The 21,622-nt window shown below is 37.9% G+C and overlaps 2 protein-coding genes across 2 annotated transcripts; both read right to left on the reverse strand.

The window, feature by feature from the left end:
* Nucleotides 1–1,276: 1,276 nt before the first annotated feature.
* LOC142390255 (glutathione S-transferase Mu 4-like) lies at nt 1,277–8,688 on the reverse strand. The gene is made up of 8 exons (XM_075475647.1): nt 8,569–8,688; nt 5,841–5,916; nt 5,683–5,747; nt 5,514–5,595; nt 5,301–5,398; nt 5,127–5,222; nt 2,044–2,154; nt 1,277–1,438 (listed from the first exon to the last, which is right to left on the reverse strand). The coding sequence occupies exons 1-8, from the start codon at nt 8,602–8,604 to the stop codon at nt 1,346–1,348; spliced, it is 657 nt and encodes a 218-aa protein (XP_075331762.1). The 5' UTR covers nt 8,605–8,688; the 3' UTR covers nt 1,277–1,345.
* Nucleotides 8,689–10,331: 1,643 nt separating this feature from the next.
* On the reverse strand, nt 10,332–16,404 carry LOC142390817 (glutathione S-transferase Mu 4-like). Its single transcript, XM_075476588.1, has 8 exons — nt 16,248–16,404; nt 13,272–13,347; nt 13,127–13,191; nt 12,958–13,039; nt 12,745–12,842; nt 12,571–12,666; nt 11,042–11,152; nt 10,332–10,674 (listed from the first exon to the last, which is right to left on the reverse strand). The coding sequence occupies exons 1-8, from the start codon at nt 16,281–16,283 to the stop codon at nt 10,579–10,581; spliced, it is 660 nt and encodes a 219-aa protein (XP_075332703.1). The 5' UTR covers nt 16,284–16,404; the 3' UTR covers nt 10,332–10,578.
* Between the last annotated feature and the right edge of the window lie 5,218 nt (nt 16,405–21,622).

Here is a 21,622-nt window from a genome sequence, read left to right on the forward strand (position 1 = left end):
TCACAAAAGAAAATCAAAGTAAAGAACATATAGACTAAATACACCCTTAAGGTTTGGAATACGATCCAAAGACACCTAAAAGGAAGGGCAGCTTTGTCAAGGGCCATGCCCATTCTAGGAAATGTAGAATTTCTCCCATCTTTAGTTGACATAGTATTTAGAAGATGGGCTGAGAAAGGCCTACGAATAATCAATCAGCTTCTAGACGGACAGGTGGTCAAGACTTTTTCACAAATTAAGGATAAATTTGATCTGCCCCAAAGTGATTTTTATAGATGTCTTCAAATTAGGAACTACATAACAAAACATGCAGACTGGGACCTACTCAAGAGAGACCCCAGTAGTATTGAAACACATTTCACATATATACAGGAACACCTCACAATAACAAAACACCAAGTGTCTCAAACATACAAAAAACTAATAACATATATGTCAGATAATACGTTACACATCAAAGGACAATGGGAGCTGGAACTAAATACAATAATTGAAAATGATATATGGGAGGATATATGTACTGATTGTCATAGAGGGGTGGGAAGTCAATTATGGAAAGAGTTTGATTGGAAGGTAAAGGTGAGATTCTTTAGAACCCGACTTCAGATTAGTATCTTTAACAAAGGGGGTAATAATCAATGCTGGAGAAATTGTGGGATGGTAGGAGACCATACCCACATATTTTGGGATTGTCCTGAGATACAGCCATACTGGAGAGACATTAAGAAAGAACTGGAGAAGATACTTCACATGGACATACCATTTGACCCTGTATTTATTTTGCTTGAGAAAACAACAGAACAAAACTTCACCAAAGACCAGTGTTATATTTTGCATGTCCTACTAATGATCGCAAGAAAAATTATTACAATGCGTTGAATGCAGCATGAGCCTCCTATGGTGGCTCAATGGAGACAGAGGTGTAATCAATTCCAAGTGATGGAAAATATGACTGCCATCCTACAGTTAAAATTACCCCTATTCCTTAGGAGATGGACACCTGTCATTCTTTATATGGGTTAAGCATATAATTGTATAAGACGAATGTAACATAAGCTCGCAATCAAGGTGAACCTTTTTTTTTTTCTGTATTTTTATTTTATTTGTATATGTGTATTTTATGTATAAAATTGTAATTATTTATTATTTGTTTGTTTCTGTGTGGTGTGTTTGTTTGTATTGCCTATACGTTATTGGCAATAAAGTTAAAAAGAAAAGAAATGGCGGCTTTATATCTTTGACTGTTTTTTTAATGGAACAAAGGACAAAAAGCACAGAAATGGTTTCTTTAGTACTGAATTTATTTTGTACTTGAAAAGCGCTTTATTGTTTCACTGCTTCTTCACTACTTCTTGTTTCCCCATTTGGCCATCCTGTTGTTGAAGGGAGACTTTATGAATCTGTTCGTCTTCATGAAGGCATGGATCCTGTCCAGAGCCTAAAAGTATTTAAAAAAATGCAAAACAAAGGGAAAAAAACGTGAGTTTCATTGAGGCAAAACTTGATAACTTACATAAATACCAAAAACATTTTTTATCTTACTTGTTGAAACTGTAACTATGCCCTGCCAGAAGTATGAGACCATACAGTGCCTTGCGAAAGTATTCGACCTCAAAAGTATTGACCTCAAAGGTTCAAAAGTTCAAGGGGGCCGAATACTTTCGCAAGGCACTGTAAATGAACAAAAGATGATGATGATTTTTTTTCTGGCTTCTCCAATAGCCTTTAATGTGACTTACATGTATCCATCATCCAAGAGAAAAAAACTATTACAGAGAGCCAGGAGGAATGTCTAACTGGTATCCATCACTGCTACTTCTACAGAAATGCCAAACCCACCTTCTCGTCAAAATGATCAAGTTCTGCTGTGGGCCCAACACAGAAGTGACCCCCACTGATACATTAATACTGTACTTGGAAATATCATAGAAACTGCCCCTCAGAGGAAGAAAAAGTTAGCACGGAGCACAAGTTTCCATCTCAGAGGTGAGCTTTCAGTGGTCAGTGAAGTGTGGGCTGTTGGTATCAGTCCAGTGTTCTCACCTCAAAACGGTCCATAAAGTCTTTGAGATTTTTGAATTCATCCAGGCATGGAGGATGAAACATCCTGAGGGCAGCCAGCAGCTCGTACATGGTGAAGTCAACAAATGTGATCTGTTGTGAAGAAAAGTTCAAGTCAACAGCTGCTAGAAACAGCACTAAAAGAAAACTCAGTAGCAGGCTCATAGTAGATCATTTAATTGTGCTAACATTCTCATCATCATCATTTGTAAATTCATTTATTGCCCAGAGTCAGGACGAAACAAGGTGAGGCTGCGTTTCAGTTTTATGCTCCTAAAATCTGGAACAGCCTTCCAGAAGATGTGAGACAGGCCTCAACTCTGACAATGTTTAAATCCAGGCTGAAAACAGTTCTATTTAGCTGTGCATATGACACCTGAAAGTATTTTATCTGCACTCTTCACTTTTAAATTAATTAATTAATGATTATTTTTTATATTTTTCTTTTTCCCCCTCTTCTTTGATTGCTTTTAACTGTGTTTTAATTTTTATCTTTTAAACGCCTTGTCTTTATGTAAAGCACATTGAGTTGCCTGTGGTATGAAATGCGCTATATAAATAAAGATGCCTTGCCTTGCCTTGCCTTGCCTTATTTGTCAGAACTTACATGTTTCTTATTTACTTATAGATTTTTAATGTCAAACTACATTATCTGAACCCAACATGTTAGCATGCTGAACAAATGTGAGCTTTGTATAAGACAATCAAAGCTCATCCATATATAAAGGCTCCAAGTGCTTAAAAGGAAGTTATCAAGATCTCAAGTGTTGTCCTTTGCTCCTTCAGGAATGCATGTTAAATAACCTTTGAGGTATGAAAGACTAGCCATCTGAAAACGTTTCACTATAAACTCAGTTAAAAATGATAAAGCAGTGTCATTTTAAAAGTTTGAGTTAAATTCCCGTCAAAAACAGAAACCCAGCGAGTGTTTGTGTGTCCAAGTTGAAAGAGTTACGTGTAGTTTTCCATGACAACCTCTTGGTTTAAAAGACATTTCTCACATTACCAGGAGTGATTAAGTTAAAGAAATGATTCAGCCTGCAGTTTTCTCCCAGATCTGTAAAGCTTAATAACCCATCCAGTACTCAACAAAAAGCTGTGACTAATGGGGTATCTGCCGAGCATCAATCAGCAGTGACACAAAGTTAACCAAAAGCAGAAACAACTAGAAAAAGATCTTATTACACAATTTGAAATGAAAATACTAGAGGTGCACAGATATATCCACATAACATCTGTATCAGATGATATTCAGTGTCCAGTGCAGTGTTTATGGGATGTTGCATTGACTTTGCCCTGAAACTGACAGAATTAATTTACAGCTGCAGATTCAGCAACTATCCAATAGGTGGCAGCCTAATTCAACAGCAGGAGATTTATTTTTCACAAGAACATTTAGTTTGGCCAACCGAGCACTGAAAAGTCATGGAGTAGGTTAAAGTATCACAGGCTAAACAAGCATTTGAAACTGTTATTTTGCACAAGAAGGATTAAAAAGGTTACACTAAAGGTTGGTTAATACATTTGCACAAGAGAATTTGTGCTCATTCAAAGACAGACTGCTGAAGGGCTGAAATACTAAGTAACTAATAACCAGGGCTCTCAAGTTTTCAAGTTTGCTTGGAGTGAGATTCGGGCGGGGCAGGGGCCGGGCCATGTGTGTGGGGGGGTTTCTTTCGGGGTTTTTTTTGGGGGGGGGTCCCTTGCAGTATCCCATCGCCATAAACTAGCTACTTAAAGAACAAAGAAATTGTTTTATTTATACCAAAATCACAAATCTTCACTTTTACACTAAATTCTGCTATATTTTAAAATAAATTGTTTTAGGTATGCAAAGTCTTAACAAACAAAATAACAGACAAATTAAATTAAGAAAAACAAACATAACCCCAAATGGGCCCCTTGAGCAGTCCCTCTCTGTGTGTGTTTGTTTATGAGTGTTGTAAGTGTTTGTGGCAGATTTTGATGCTTGATGACTGATATTGGGGGCTCCCATTTAAAGCACTGTGGCTCAATGTCAGCCATTTTCAGTCATGATGGATGACAGAGTTCCATTCAGAAACAAAGTGTTCCTGGTCTTGGTTTTATTGAGCCCCACCATGGAAAAAACTCTCTCTGCATCAGCATTTCAGTGCGGCAGAACTAATACCAGTTTGGCAATTGTAGATAGCCTTGTTGGGAATCTGTTCATACCAGTCACCTTTGAAAAAAATTAACCACGGAAGCCTAATTACACTCCTACATATTTTTCATTTTTCATTAAGTTGCTCATGTCAAAGGGTGTGTGCTGAATATTTAGGTCTACTACTCAAACAAACACTTTAACCGGCAGGTATTGGTCTTTTACAAGGAGTAGGAAAACTATAGTAACTAACAAAAGATTAAAATAAATGAAAATATGACCTGCTGATGATCCTGACAGTTCTCTTCCACCTCCAGCTCGTCTACTACTTCTGCACGCATTCAGAGCATAATAGGTTATGTCCGCTGTGCATTCTTGGGACGCGTGCTTGCGGCTGAAAGCTATTTCACACCCGGCAACAAGAAATTCTGTTTTCTGATTGGCTGAGAAATTCTATTTTGTGATTGGCCGATGGGTTGCTAAATCAAGACAGCTGTACCAGAGCTATAGTTCTGAGCTGTACGAGCGCACAGTAACCTGCCATTGACTCGTTTATAGTATCGGCCATTAGAATTTCTGTGCGACGAAGTTGATCATTTCTCAGCGTGAGAAATGGCATGTGTGGCGTGTGAGCGTGTGAACTTGTTGAAATGCGTGTGTCTCACGCTCATTGCGTGAGACTTGAGAGCCCTGCTAATAACCAACTGCTATTTTTTCATAATGCTGATTTTAATGTTTCATTGACACTAAAGCAAGACAAAACTACTGGTATCAGCTATCGGCCAAATTGTTGTTTTGACATCAGTATCTATATGGGACCATCTCGAGTATATACCAAAATCATTTTGCATCTTGTGAAAAAGGCTAACAAAAAGTTATGAATGCAGCCTTATCATGACTGCCCCCCCCCCGTGAAGTCTTTTATGGTCATAAGTTGATGTACCTTTTCACCAGCAAACCACTTCCTGTTTCCCATGAAATCTGAGAACTGCTTCAGTACACCTGGCAGCGTCTGGAGGTACTCTGGCTTCATTTGATCCTGATTCCAGAAAGGAAAGACTGTTATTAGGGGAGATTCAAAGGTGTGAAATGAGGTCATATTCAAGTTAATACTTACAAAGTCAGTGTAGCACATCCTAATGAAGACACCTCTGACGTCCACAATCTGGTTCTCCAGGATGTCCACTCGGACCTTTTCATCCTCAGTCTCTCCGCCTGTTATCAGATCAAAATTTACATAATTGAGAAAATGAACCTGAAGCAATGAATTTGCTCCTTTCTTGAATGTTGTGAATAAACGAAAAAGAGGACATGGAACTTTTCGACTTACACAAATTGTTCTTACGAGCAATGTATCTCATGATGGCATTGCTCTGCACTATCTTCCTGTCTCCATCCACCAGGTAGGGTAGCTATAATGAGGTGTTAATCACAGTAAATGATCAAATAGTTTTAAAATGCCTTTCATTAAAATCATTATGATCGGGTTAAACTCTTACATTGGGGAAATCCATTCCAAGTTTATATTTCACATTAAACCAGCAGCTCTTGTCATAGTTTGGAGCTGTGTGAGAGACATGTGGGTCAAGTGAATGAGTCAGATCTTTAGTCAAATTAATGACATCTGTTTTATTTGGTAGCTGAAATGCTGAGTTACCTTCGCCGCAGACATAAACCTTGTCCTCGTACTTGGTGCCGGTGTACTCCAGCAGGAGGCGGATGGGCTGGGCAAGCTGCACGAGTTCAGAGGTGGGAGAAAGGTTGGTTTGATGTCAACACACAGAGCTCTGAGGTTTATTAACGGCTGTCCATTGAGGACATGCACTTACATTTCAAATAGCTTTGAGATAATGCTAAAATGTATAATTGAAATGTGAAACTTAACAGTTGATTTTGATTCTTGAGGACTTCAACAACTTTTTATATGAAAGCAATAGATTTTAAGTAATAAAAAAACAGTTTTATGTGCCTTTTAGTCACAAGCCTTAAGTCACAGACAAGACAGAAGGGTTGAAAGTGGACAAAAATGAGAGTGGATGGAAAAAAGAAAGACAACTGGCCAACTGGAAGTGCTTACTGACTGTGGATGAAAACAAGATGTTCTCTTTTTCTAGCCAGGAACCATGTGGAAATTTCCTTTATCAATCAAATAGTAACTCTTAACAGACCCAGAAATCTGTCATCTCTCCAACATGGCACAGATAGTGTGATGCATGCATAAAAAGGCAGATACGACGACGCTGCCGTGGACACTTTAAAAAATGGCTTAGACAGATCAACGTCTGAAGTGGGTTCACAGATGTTGTAACCACAGCTCATCTCTCAGACTGAGAACTGAGCTCTGACTAGCATTTGGAATACAGACATTCCCTTGAGACGACCAAATCTGAAGGTTCTGACAGATATCAAGCCGTTTCTGGGTCCTGAATTGACTTGTTGCCACCCAAAAAAAAACAGGCAAGAAAAGACAAGTATGTGAATGACAAATACACATCCATCATAGCTCTGTAAAAGGCTACCAAAAAGAATTAAAGAGAAAATAACATCAAATGTGGATTCAGACCCCAAAACCTTTAGATAATTGTGATTTGTAAAAAAGATTTCACATTATCTTGAAGTGAGAAGGTACCAAAATTTCAAACCCCCTCAAATGAAACATTTAGAGACTTAAACTTTCACTAAGTTTCACCAGGATAAGAACCGGCTGTTAATATTATTCAGAGTCATATTAACAGTGATAACTGCTCATAAAATAAGTGACCTGCTGCTTAATTTCTGATTGGCATTTTTTTAATTAGAATTGAACCAACTTAACAAACAAATGCAAAACTCAAGTTATCAGGTATTACTTGGCCAGAGAAAGCAGATGGCAGTGTCTTACAGCTTCTTACTGTCGTTTAAAACGTGGTCAATATATGTATATATATATATATATATATAAAGGACCCATGGACCTTTAAAAATAATAACATACTTTTAGGTAATGTTCCTGATTGAAAAAAAATATAATAATAACGATGGCCTATTGCATTGCATCAAGGTATCAGAAAGTTGCATACGGGACATATACATAGTCTGTCATATCCTCTCTCTATGAACTCTAATCAATATTTAAATAACAGCTGTTTTGTTTTGCAAATGAGATGCAAAATGAGGCAGACATTTTTGGCTGTCATTTTTTTTTTTGCCAAGAAAAATGTCTCCTTTCTAAAACGCACTGCGCGTGTTCAAACAGCAAGTGTTTTATCTAACAGGTATGTCAGATTTTGCTCTAGTATATTCACTCTAGTGAATATGGAGAGATGTGGTCTTTCTTTACAAAAGTCATTCATGGATACCGATTATGACTTTTCTAGCTTTGCCAGAAATAGCATTCCTTCTCAAATGAACAGTGTATGTTAAAAACAACTGCGTTTATTTCACGCATAAGTCAGACAATCTTTCATAAATCTAGTAAATATTAACAAGTTTGATTTTTCTTCACTAAAGTTGGAAGGGGAATAGATGCTGGCAGACTGAGAAATCCAGCTTGCCAGAATTGGCTGCATTTTCAGTAAAGAAAGAGGAACCTTCTCGATATTCACTAGTCATGAAAAAGGATCTGACATGTGTAAATTAAAGCACAAGATGCTTTAACACACACTGTGATACTTTTTTTTTTTTTTTAGCAAAGGAAAAATACAGCCAGAAACAACTGTCCCAGTTTTTATCTCTGTTGTTCTTTGGGGAAAAAGAAAAGAAAAATAAACCTGACCGTATTTCCTAGATCAATGAATGTTATTTGGCCTTTGTGCAAAACAGAACAACTGATGTATGAACATAGATTGGGGTTCATATAGAGAGGATATGACAGACTGTAAGTTCACAATGACCATATGCAACTTGGTACATTAAAATCGCTATAAATGGAATGCATTAGGTAATCATCATTGCAAAAATCATTATTTTCCATTTATGGAGGTGTAGTTTTGCATCAGACTCAACCTCTATAAGTATGTTATTCTATAAAATTATAGGCCAACATTATAATATTGTGAAATGATGAAAACGGTTTTGCAGGGAATAAATGGCTTACAGTAGGCTATGTCTCAGTGCGTTAGTAAGAGTTCTCAATTAATACATAACAAGTCCAAAGAAATCAAATTTTGTTACAAGCTCCGAATGACTTTGCAAAACCTCACAGACACAACAATACTCAAACAATTAATTAAAGCATTTACATAAACTATTTGCTATGGTTTAATTTGGTGGAGAAGCGTAGAAATATGGATCAAACTTTGCAAAGTGCGCGCTCCTGCGTGCAGAGGATTCACTTCATGAGAGGGGATAACTACCTTTAATTAGGAGCTACTTACTTCGTACTCAGTGAAAGAGGCGCAACTTACCCCGCGGACGTCCCAGTAACCAAATGTCATTGCCATTTTTGCGGAGTGTTCTGGAGCAGGTGTGGATATGAACGGAGTAGATGCTGTGCACAAAGCGCTGGTCTCTGTGTGGAGATGCAGAGGGGAGCTGATGTTTTATACAGTCTGTGAGCGGACAGGTGGAGGATGTGGGCGGGGTGAACCGGCGCCTGTTTCTTTTATTATTGCCTTCGGGTTGAAACTTACATTGTGCGACCACATTGCATGTAATAAGAATACACTAATCAAGGCAGCCACGGTTCGTAGACCCATCGCTCATGAGAATTGTATTCCTCATTAAAATACTATCAGGCTGCAAGTCAAGTTTGTATAACAGAGAAGCATAAGAAGAACATACATGGAGGGAGAACTTTTTATACAATGTAATGGATTAAACACAAATTTGACAACCATCTCCACTGACACTTTCTGCGTTCAAGGATACGTAGCCTAACTAGAAATTGTCCCAAAGCCCACTTATTTGTCGACTTCAAGAAACAAATCATAAAAGTGCAAAATGTTTTTGTTTTTTTAACTCCACAAAATGGGAAACTGCTATTCCTCAGAGTGCAAAAGGAACTAGTCAGAGTGGCTCCTTCTCGACTCAAGTATTGAGGAAGGAAATGTTCCCCAGAATGTTTTGGAGCCGCTGAATAACGCAGGCCCATAGATTATCCACCGGTGAACTGAGTGAAAAAAAAAGCTCAGCTGAAAGACAAATATAACAGGTTTCTTGTGACATTTGTTCTTTTTTCCCTCATAGCGGGACACTCAGTGACTCTGAACATGAGATCCTCACCTGTGGAGGTGAGAGCCTGGCTTGAGCAGAGAGGTTTCTCCAAAATGTGAGTACCATTCTTCTCAGAGGCTCAGGAAACTTCAAGATGTTTGTACTATATGTTAGACCCGCTTTTCACAGACTAAGTTGGACTTTTTGGTTTCTTCTGGACAGCACTGTCTCCAGCCTCGGGGTGCTGACTGGAGATCTGCTTCTGGGAATGTCCAAAGATGAGATACGGACTGTTTGCCCAGAGGAAACAGGAAATGTCTTCTTCCAGCTGCAAGCTGTCAAGCCATCAATTGCGGTAAGTAATGCATCATATGATGCAATCTCCACACACGCCAAACTCCAACACATCAGTAATGTTTAATTCTGTTCTCTGCAGCTGTCCAGTGAACCGTCAGGCATGTACAACGGCCGCTACTGAGAGACGCTGCTGCAGTACTGGAGATTGTTTGCAGCCGTGGATCAGCATGTGGAACTATTGGTGTCAAATTTTGATCTTTGGTGTCAGGATTGATCCTGTAAATCCCAGCATCAACTGAACTTCATCCACTTCTGCTGTGTTAGTTCACCAAAAGCACTTTTATTTTGGAGGATCCACTATGTTGTATAACTTATCAACAGTAATAATCAATTAGGAAATAATCTGCAATGTAAACTATATTGTCATTTCTTTTACTGAGTAAATACAACTTATGTATGTTGATATCTGAACTATTCAGAACAACTTCCATCTTATGTTGTGAGTCATACATAAATACCAAAAAGAAATAATCTTCTGTATTAACTTATATCCTCATTTTCTTTAATCTACAATTTTCAGATCATATTTACTGTAAAAAGTGTGACGTTGAATTTAATTCTGAACCAAAAGGATCAAAGTACAAGACAGATTTCATTTAAAAAAATAAATAAATAAAAATTGGTGCTTTCACTGAAATTAAAGTTTCCACTTGCAATGTCTTCTTAACATCAGTTTGTTTTATTTTTTCCTTTAGCAGAATTTAGAAACTACAAATGGTATTAGAAATGGCGAGTCTATATCTTTGGCTCATTTTGACCTTATTATGTTAAAGGACATGAGGCCTAAGCAACTAGTTAACAGATAACAAAAAGTGCAAATGGTACAGAAAAGTCTTAAACTTAAGGTTTGATCAGTCAGTAGCACTTGTGAACAGCACTTTATTGTTTCATCAGTGACTTTTTCTTCACTCCTTCTTGTTTCCCCATTTGGCCATCTTGTTGTTGACGGGAGTCTTTATGAATCTGTTCGACTTCATGTAGGCAGCGATCTTCTCTAGGGCCTAAAACAATGAGCAAAAGTGATTTTAAATAAAAAGCTGCAAAATCGCACAACATGCATAAATACAACATTTTAGTTTTTTTCAGTTGAAACTGTAACTAAGCCCTGCCAGAGGTATATCAGTCAGACAAGCAAACAAATTAAAGTTGAATAATCAGGTTCTTCTGGCTCCAAGAGCCTTTAATGTGTCCATCACTGCCATTTCTACGGTTGCCATGGTTACTAGCATCTACTTCAAGAAGGGGTTTTAGAGGCAGAGCTTAAGCACAACAGAAAGGGAGGGGCCTGCAAGTTCTGCTGTGGGCCCAACACAGAAGTGACCCCCACTGATACATTAATATTGTAATACATCAGTCCAGTGTTCTCACCTCAAAACGGTCCAAAAGATCTTTGAGGTTTTTAAAGTCATCCAGGCATGAAGGATGAAACATCCTGTGTTGATCCAACAGCTCGTACATAATGAAGTCAACAAACGTGACCTGTTGTGAAGAAAAGTTCAAGGTAACAGCTGCAAAAGTAAACTCAATAGCAGGCTCGTAGTCAATTATAGATTTGCGTCAGTCATCATTATTTGTATAGTAACTTTTTTGTCAGGAACTGCATTTTTAAAAAAAAATAAAAAATTTAATGTCCAACTGTTGTATCTTAACCCAGCATGTATGCATGTGAGCTTTGTATAAGATATCAAAGGTCAGCCATATTCTCACAGTCTGCATGTGCTTATAAGAAACGGTTCATTCAGTTATCAACGGTGTCCTTTGCTCCTTTAGTGATCTGTCAACTATGGAAAACCGCCCAATCTGAAAAGAGCTTCTTTAATCTTTTTTTTTACTATAAAAGTGCTGTTTTTTTCATTTATTTTTTAATTTCCATTTAGAGGACATGGAAGTTTCGTACAATAAAGTTATACATTTGAATTTTTTTTTTTTTTTTTAAATGAATGTAAAGTACAGCCTATGAAAAAAACCAACCAACCAAACAAACAAACAAAAAAAACTTAGCTTGACAGACACACACACACAAAAAAGGTCATAAATGGGAGTATGACTCAGTTCTGACTCAGCAAACAGGCTACTCACATGATGAGTCATGTGAACAATCAGTAGTTTCTGCTTCTAGAGAATCAACATGACTGGAATGATCAAAAATAGACATGAAAACCTCTGAAAACCCATTTTTCTCTCATACATGAACAAGGCAACTTATTCGGTTTTGATTTTCCTTAAAGTTTTGTTTCTGGTTAGCAATACTCTGTATTACAGCCATGCTCAACATAGCCCTGATCGGCAGCTGGAGGGGACACTGCGCAACTTAGTTAATTCAGTCCAAGCCAATTAATGGAAATGATACTGTTGCAAATTACAGTATAAAGCAGGATCATTTTCAATGTTTGCTTCAAATTCACTCACCGAATAGAAAGCATTTGTGTGTCCAAATTGAAAGAGTTACATGTCGTCTTTTTTTCTTGGTTTAGAGGAGATTTCTCACATTTACAATATCAACAAACAAGTGTTCACCAGGAGTGATTAAGTTAAAGAATTATTCAACCTGCAGTTTTCTCTCAGATCTGTAAAGCTTCATACTCCATCCAGTAGGTATTAAAAAAAAAAAAAACTTTAACTAATGAAGTATCTGCAGAGCTCCAATCAGCACAGGCAGAAACAACTGGATCTAAAGCTTATTAAGCAGTTTAAATGTAATACCAAAATTATTTCGCATCCTGTAGATGTGTAAAAAGGCTAATTTTATCAACGTTATAACAACATGACATGCTAAATGTTTATTTCTATCCTCTCCTGTTCTGGACCCAAAGTTGCCAATAACAAAAATTATGAATGCAGCCTTAATAACGACAGTCCCCCCCTGTGAAGTCTTTTATGGTCATAAGTTGATGTACCTTTTCACCAGCAAACCACTTCCTGTTTCCCATGAAATCTGAGAACTGCTTCAGTACACCTGGCAGTGTCTTGAGGTATCCTGGCTTCATATTATCCTGATTCCAGAGAGGAAAGATTGTTATTAGTGGAGATTTAAAGGTACGGAATTATGTCATATTTAAGATAATACTCACAAAGTCAGTGTAGCACAGCCTCACAAAGCCATTTCTCAAGTCCATGGCCTGGTTCTCCAGGATGTCCACTCGGACCTTTTCATCCTCAGTCTCTCCGCCTGTTATCGGATCAAAATTTCCAGAACTGAGCAAATGAACCTGAAGCAATGAATTTGCACCTTTCTTGAATGTTGTGAATAAACGAAAAAGAGGACATGGAACTTTTCGACTTACACAAATTGTTCTTACGAGCAATGTATCTCATGATGGCATTGCTCTGCACTATCTTCCTGTCTCCATCCACCAGGTAGGGTAGCTATAATGAGGTGTTAATCACAGTAAATGATCAAATAGTTTTAAAATGCCTTTCATTAAAATCATTATGATCGGGTTAAACTCTTACATTGGGGAAATCCATTCCAAGTTTATTTTTTTCATCAAACCAGCAGCTCTTGTCATAGTTTGGAGCTGTGTGAGAGACATGTGGGTCAGATCTTTAGTCAAATTAATGACATCTGTTTTATTTGGTAGCTGAAATGCTGAGTTACCTTCGCCGCAGACATAAAACTTGTCCTCGTACTTGGTGCCGGTGTACTCCAGCAGGAGGCGGATGGGCTGGGCAAGCTGCACGAGTTCAGAGGTGGGAGAAAGGTTGGTTTGATGTCAACACACAGAGCTCTGAGGTTTATTAACGGCTGTCCATGGAGGACATGCACTTACATTTCAAATAGCTTTGAGATAATGCTAAAATGTGTAATTGAAATGTGAAACTTAACAGTTGATTTTGATTCTTGAGGACTTCAACAACTTTTTATATGAAAGCAATAGATTTTCAGTCATGTGCCTTTTAGTGACAAGCTTTAAGTCACAGACAAGACAGAAGGGTGGAAAGTGAACAAAAATGAGAGTGGATGGAAAAAAGAAAGACAACTGGCCAACTGGAAGTGCTTACTGACTGTGGATGAAAAAAAAAAAACCTTGTGGAAATTTCATTTATCAAATAGTAACTCTTAACAGACCCAGAAATCTGTCATCTCTCCAACATGGAACAGATGCATAAAAATGCATATATGACAATGTTTAAGTAAAAACAAACAAAACAAAAAAAACTGTTCAACCAAGTGCGCTCACAGACTTCGTAAACCTAGGCACAGCTCATCTCTCAGGGCTGAGAACCAAGCAGGAATTTGAAATGCAGATAATCCCTTGTGAAGACCAAATCCCTGGATCCTGACAAATAAAACTCACTTCCTGCCACCAGAAGCAAGAGAGCAGCTTGACATCCGTGAATGCCAAGTACACATCCATCACAACTCTGTTAAAGGCTCCCAAAAATGCATTCCAGAGGAGGTACGATCCAATGTTGAACACTTTACTTTCCAGCAGCCAGTTCAAGTTTGTATTGAATTGTTCATAAATCTCCCTTTCTTCATTGTATGCGACAGCCCTCAGAAGTGAGGAGCATATCTGTACCTACAAATACATGCTTACGGATACACATATTTATCAACTTTAATCTCAGAATTGTGATCCCTGCAAGCATCCGTGAGCCAAACAAGAATTTGCAATCTTTGCTCATAATTTCAGCATGTGTACTAAAAGATCTGTAAAATGTGGGCATCGATACGTGAACATTTTTCCTTTAAAATAAGGTTTGTGGAGTTTTATCCCCGATATTCTCAAGTGGTAACAGAAGCCTTTGACTCCCTCTTTCAGACCCAAGCACAGTGAGTGTTGTTGCTGAAATGTCCATTTCAGTTATGGATAGGAATAATATCTAATCAAATATCACTTGCATCTTGTGAATCAGATACCCAGGCAATACCCAGACCCAGTTGCGACTTGCTCAGTGATATCGGGGTAACTATCAGATACACGTAGAGTTAACATGAATACAAAAATTGTAATCGGGGAATTGACTGGCAGCATATTCGATGTCCTCTGCGCCCTGCCAAAATGCCACTCCTTTGCATTTCCAACAGTGAGAAATGCATCTCCATTAGATAACTACCTGCTGTAAAGTGCATGTAAGAACAGCATCTGTGGGGAAAGTCTGGTCTGAATTGTCCATGCATACTCCAGAAATCTGCAGCTGTTCATGCGTGACAAATGGCTTAAACAAACATATTTACATAACTCTTTTAATACAACTTGCGTTTGACACTCTCTTTAAGCCAAGTTGTTATGGTTTGATCGACTGCTGTTCCACTACGTGCACAGACTTTATTGTCAGAGTTGATGAACTGAAGAATTCCATTTAAAAAAAAAAAAAAAAAAAAAAAAAACCTGCAGGCAAACACATCAAGTCTAATCCTGGTTCTCAGATACTTTGATTTCCTTCTCACCACCACAGAATTCATCATCAGTGTTCACAACATTGATCATAATGTATATGGTGTCGCTGTAATCACCGACGACCAAAACAGTCATTTTTGCACGAAAGGGGATGGCCCAATAGCTATAACACCTCCAACAAACACATGCACACTATTCTCACATCATGGCCTCCAAAAAATGGGTTTGCTTGGGTTTCCATTTCTGAACGTGTTCAGACCCCAAAGCTTTTAGGTCTTGATAAGTTACTGTGGTAAATCAGGGATGGTCGCCTTCAAACAGCCTATGTGTAGATGATGCAGGAAGAACTCTGCTGACACAGACTTGGTCGAACCCAGAAACCTTTTATTGACAACCAGGCCCGTATCAGAATTACAGAATGATCCTTAAAGCCCAAATGTCTAATGCAATCACTGTGGGTGCTGTTCCTTTTTAAGTGGGATAAAACTTTCCCCTATTTAGGCGCATGACCAGAAGATAATGTATAATGCGTTTTCCTCAAAATGTCCATATTTGACTCTATGCATCTCTTGGTTGGGACACACACACTCTGTGATGTCTGTGATGCTCTTTTTCAAACATTATCTTTCAGTATCAGACACCACATTACCAACATTTTTACGCCACACCCAAAGTTTAAAGACTTAGAGATTTAAACTTTCACAGAGCGATCTGGACAGTCTGTGGTTGTAAACACCAACCTGGGGCATATGAACCGTTTGATCTGCTCATAAACTAAATACATTATCTGCCGCTTCATTTCTGATAAGCATTTTGGTTAATATATGACCAAACAAACGAACGCTATAAAACTCAGGTTCTCAGCCAGAGATATCAGGTGCCCGTCTAACGACTTGATGTTGTAACCTGGACATATCAGATTACAGTTTCAATTTATTTAATTCGGATTCTGAAGCCGGTGCAAACGTCACAGATGGAGATCAGGCTGTGAGCATGCGCACAGGGGTCCCGGTTCCAGTTACATAAGTTGCGCGCTGCAAACAACAATCTGCTCAAAAACACATTGGCGTCGTGCAAGGAAAGTCAAATGTCAAAAGTGCACACAAAGGTGGGTAGTTCAACTTAACGGAGGTCTTGTACTTGTCCAGCGGCTGCCGTAAAACAGCAACACGGCTGCAACCATATGGAAGCTTCCTTTGTTCCTAAACAATTAAAGATGCGCAACTTACCCCGCGAATATCCCAATAAGCAAGTGTGACTGCCATTTTTATTAACTTTTTTGGCACAAGTGTGGCTTGGAACGAAGCAGCTGCTTCAAACAAAGCAGTGGCCTGTGAGGGTAGACGCCGGTGTGAGCTGAGGTTCTTTACAGCTTGTTAGGGGACGGCTGGGGTGGGCGGGGATGGCTGGGGTGGGCGGGGTGAACCAGCTTTTCGTTCATTGTTACCCTGAGCCTGTTCTGCGGGTTGAAAACCTACATGGTGTGTGCTCCTGAATGCATCTAGGCAGCTATGGTTGATAAATCCTCCCCCACTTATTGTTCGTGAAAATCTCATGAAGCCTCAAATCTGGAGGTTTCTATGACAGAGAGGCCTCACCTACAGAAGGTTGCAGTTAGACAATAATTCATGAAGGGATTGCTGTCAAAATCTAAAACTATGGAGCAACTTGCATACAAAGGAGCTTTACTTACAGTTAGGGTTGGCACAGGAAGAAATAATGGTAAATATCAACCAAGCCTTTTTCTTTTCATGCATTTTCAGTCCTGTGAAAACTCACCATGACTCAGCGGAAAGTTCCACAAAGGCAAAGATTATTTTGTTTAAAAAGTACTTGTTTAGTATTGAGTGCTATGAATAAGATGTTTTTGATGTACTAGATAGTAAAATGTTGACATAACAATTAGATATTCAGATTTCTGAGGCTGCAACCAGCAGCATGTGAAGTGGAGTTACAAAAAGACAAAAATGGCAACAGTCAAATGCTGACCTTGAGACTTCCAAATGGCAGCTCTCGAACCAACATGTTTTTATTATGACTACTTTGATTATTTATGTGCAGCCTATGGCTTCACAGTGGTCTTTTGGTTTTTTGTTGTTGCCAACAACAATGTTAATACTATCCAAAGCTTGGTGTATGAAATACAGATGTTGTACAGAAATGCTGACAAGTGATGGTCACAAACCATCAACATGAACATTTATAAAACAAGTGTTCCACAAACATCATGAAATTCAGAAAGATATCAAACCAAGATTCGAGGAAACGACAGTCAGCAAACACCTGGGCACACAGAGTGTCATTTCAGTAGCAGCTTTCAGAATCATATTGTAATGAAAATGTTCTTTCACAGATGACATAATGGTAAATATTAACCAGGCTCTTTGCTTTATGAGCAAGTTCTAGGCTGTAACTCACCATGACTCAGCAAAAAGTCCTGGGAAAAAGCAAGGTTATGTTGTGCAATAAAACTTCTGGTTTAGTATTAGGTACTACTCATAAGATGTTTTTAAGTACTACATAGTAAAAGCTTGACAACAAGAGAATATTTGGATTTCTGAGGCTGCAACCAGCAATAAGAGTAGTGTAGTTACAGACTAAGGTGGCAACAGTCAAATACTGAATTTGAGACTTCTAAATGGTAGTTCTTGAACCAATATTTTAATTATGGCTACATGCTTTGAATAAGAGGGTGAGGTGGAGGTTATTTTGCTAGTTACCATCTGCAGTTTATCCCACTAAATGACCCTACACCTTATACCCTGGACCTTTAAGAAGTGTGCTAGCTAACTAGGATACACTTTGGTAACATGTAAATTTAGTGTTAAAAAGAAACATCTGCTGCATAGTGCAATTAAAATCAAACATCTGTATAAACAAAACATAACAAGCAGTAGCAGAACTACCAAAACGAGAGCTATTTGGAGGCCCAAACATATTTCAAAATTACTAAAAGGAAAAAAAAACATTGTAAATGTCATAATTTGATTTTACTTTTCTTTTTCCACATGGAGAAACGTTTGTAGTAATATTCAAACTTTAAGAGTGAGTGGAAAAGCTCATTTCAGTTTACCAAACAACAGTTATTGACAAGTTTAGTAATCTCTGTGCACACGCCATTTTATGTGCTGTAACCTGTATGATTTTAGAGATTACATTCAATATCTCCTCTTGGTAAACTCTTACTATATTAAGTTTAATCTCAAAAACAGCGGTTCAAACAGCAGCTGGAATATTTTACAGGGAACTTTGTAGAAAAATAATAAAAATCAAACGTTGTGTCATGTTAAAATACACTGTTGTGTTGTTTTGTCTCCTTATCCTTTTATTGTGCTACATGAATTCATATGCAGCTAAAATCACCAAATAGCAACAAAAGACGCCAGAATCAGGACCTCAGTGTTCTCCGTGCTAACTACAGCCCTGTGTGCAATTAAAACTCCTCTCATTGCAAATCAGCTCCAACGTTTCCTTCTACAGTCATTCTTAAAGTCCGTGTATGTTTGATCAATAGTTTCCTTCTGGATGTTAATAATATCCAAAGCTTGGTGCAGGAATTACAGATGTTGAACAAAAATGCTGACAAGATATAACCATCAACATGAACGTTTTTAAATGAACTGTTCAACAAACATCATGAAATCCGGAAAGATATCAAAGGAGGACTCGAGGAAACTAAAGGTAGCAAACACCTGGGCACACAGAGTGTAGGTCATTTCAGTAGCAACGTTCATAATCATATCGTAATGAAGATTTTCTCTTTTCACAGGTGTGATATGTTTATATGCAAACATGTACAATGTCCTGACATGATGTTAAGGGATAGCTGTTAGAATCTAAAGCTATGGAGCAACTTGTATACAAAAGAGCTTTACTTTTAGTTTGGACTGGTGCAGGAGGAAATAATGGTAAATATTAACCAGGCTCTTTGCTTTATGTGCAAGTTCTAGGCTGCAAAACCTCACCATGACTCAGCTGAAAGTCCTGGGGAAAAAAAACAAGGTTGTATCGTGCAATAAAGTACTTGGGTAGTATTGGGTACTACTAATGAGATGTTTTTATGGACCAGACAGTAACATGTTGAGATGACAAGAGGATATTCAGATATCAGAGGCTGCAACCAATAATGTATGTGTACAATTACATTAAATGTGGTGGTACACAAAGAAGGCTATATATTTATAAGGTTGACTATACTTTCTGTAAGAAATTGAACTTTCTGAAAAAGCTTCATTCTTAAATTTTCAAAAGATGGAGCTTAATATTTGGTGTAGAATTCATGATAGATCCCTGCACACATTGACCCACATTAATGGGTCTGAATATGGTCGAAGTAAACAGTGCAGTCTTTGCACCTTTTACTCACTCACTCGCACACTCCCACAGAGTCCTTTCTGATTATAAAGTGCTGAGTCACAAGCAGCCCTCATTTTTCAGTGTAAATTACATTTCTACTTTTTCTTACTGCCTTGGTCTTTACCGCTTTCTAACTGGTATTTTCATGTAAAAGAAATAAGCAACTCAGCGTGACTAATATTTATTTTTTAACAGACACAGCTGGCATTAAATATCATTTCACCAACAGTACATACATTTCTCTGGGAGGACACAAATTCAGTGCTTTTGAATAGCAAGAAGTGGCCCTAGTCATGACACCAGGATACAAACTGAAGACAGGAGTTTGCAAAAGGCTTATCAAGTCAGTAGACTTTCCTAATATGTGGTTTGCTTGTGGATTTGGCACTGGTTGAATAGTGCAAGGAGTGAATACTTAAGGAATAATTCATCATGCATCATTCATTGTACTATTACTCAGAAACATATGTAGTTAAGATATGTTTTTGTAAAGGACAGATGGAGAAGAGTCAAAGTCCAGACTGCCAGTTGAAACAATATCGTGAAATACAAGTATGTACATCATGATACTGTGAATGTGCAGCGTCACTGAACGGAGGAAACAATTTTGACGGGTCATCATTCCACTCCACTGAATCACTGTAAAGACTGCAAACACAACACAAATATTACAGAAATACTGGAGATGGAGATTTCTCTGCCAGTCAGACAACATGAGGTGCCGTAGAAGGTGTCAAGCAGCCCACAACAAACAGTGTTTCTATTTAGACCATTAACCCTCTGAAAATGTTCTATTTACTTCATATGTTCAGAGAAGTCAAAGGTGCAGCCAGCCATTTAGAGATGTGAGGTCAATGTTTCACTTTACCTACGTCTCCCTGCAACAATAAAACCTTGTAATATCATTTAGCTTAGTCATGCCATATCTTTTTATCAGTTATCTATGTTTTGATGTCAATGTTATGGAGGTGTGCTTTCAGAATAATTTATTTACAATTCATACAATACATTTTCCATTCAAATAGATACAAAGCCTTAAAGATACACAGTCTTGTCCCGTCAAGTTTTAAGTATAACTTTTCAGCTCGACCTCACTGTCTGAATATGATCACTTCCAGCTCCAAAAGACTAAGATGCCAACAGTCAAATACTGAACTCGAGGCTTGAAAATGGTAGTTCTTGAACCAACATGTTTTCATTATGGCTACTTTCATCATTTATATGCAGTCTATGGCTCCACAGTGGGCTTTTGGCACTTGTTGTGGCCAGCAGAGTTTCTTCTACATGCTTTGAATAAGAGGGTGAGGTGGAGGTTATTTTGCTAGTTACCATCTGCAGTTTATCCCACTAAATGACCCTACACCTTGTACCCTGGACCTTTAAGAAGTGTGCTAGCTAACTAGGATACACTTTGGTAACATGTAAATTTAGTGTTAAAAAGAAACATCTGCTGCATAGTGCAATTAAAATCAAACATCTGTATAAACAAAACATAACAAGCAGTAGCAGAACTACCAAAACGAGAGCTATTTGGAGGCCCAAACATGTTTTAAAGTTACTAAAAGAAAAAAAAAAACATTGTAAATGTCATGATTTGATTTTACTTTTCTATTTCCACATGGAGAAACGTTTGTAGTAATATTCAGACTTTAAGAGTGAGTGGAAAAGCTCATTTCAGTTTACCAAACAACAGTTATTGACAAGTTTAGTAATCTCTGTGCACACGCCATTTTATGTGCTGTAACCTGTATGATTTTAGAGATTACATTCAATATCTCCTCTTGGTAAACTCTTACTATATTAAGTTTAATCTCAAAAACAGCGGTTCAAACAGCAGCTGGAATATTTTACAGGGAACTTTGTAGAAAAATAATAAAAATCAAACGTTGTGTCATGTTAAAATATACTGTTGTGTTGTTTTGTCTCCTTATCCTTTTATTGTGCTACATGAATTCATATGCAGCTAAAATCACCAAATAGCAACAAAAGACGCCAGAATCAGGACCTCAGTGTTCTCCGTGCTAACTACAGCCCTGTGTGCAGTTAAAACTCCTCTCATTGCAAATCAGCTCCAACGTTTCCTTCTACAGTCATTCTTAAAGTCCGTGTATGTTTGATCAATAGTTTCCTTCTGGATGTTAATAATATCCAAAGCTTGGTGCAGGAATTACAGATGTTGAACAAAAATGCTGACAAGATATAACCATCAACATGAACGTTTTTAAATGAACTGTTCAACAAACATCAT

This window comes from Odontesthes bonariensis, chromosome 10, assembly GCF_027942865.1.
Source record: "Odontesthes bonariensis isolate fOdoBon6 chromosome 10, fOdoBon6.hap1, whole genome shotgun sequence".
NCBI classification, from domain to species: Eukaryota; Metazoa; Chordata; class Actinopteri; order Atheriniformes; family Atherinopsidae; genus Odontesthes; species Odontesthes bonariensis.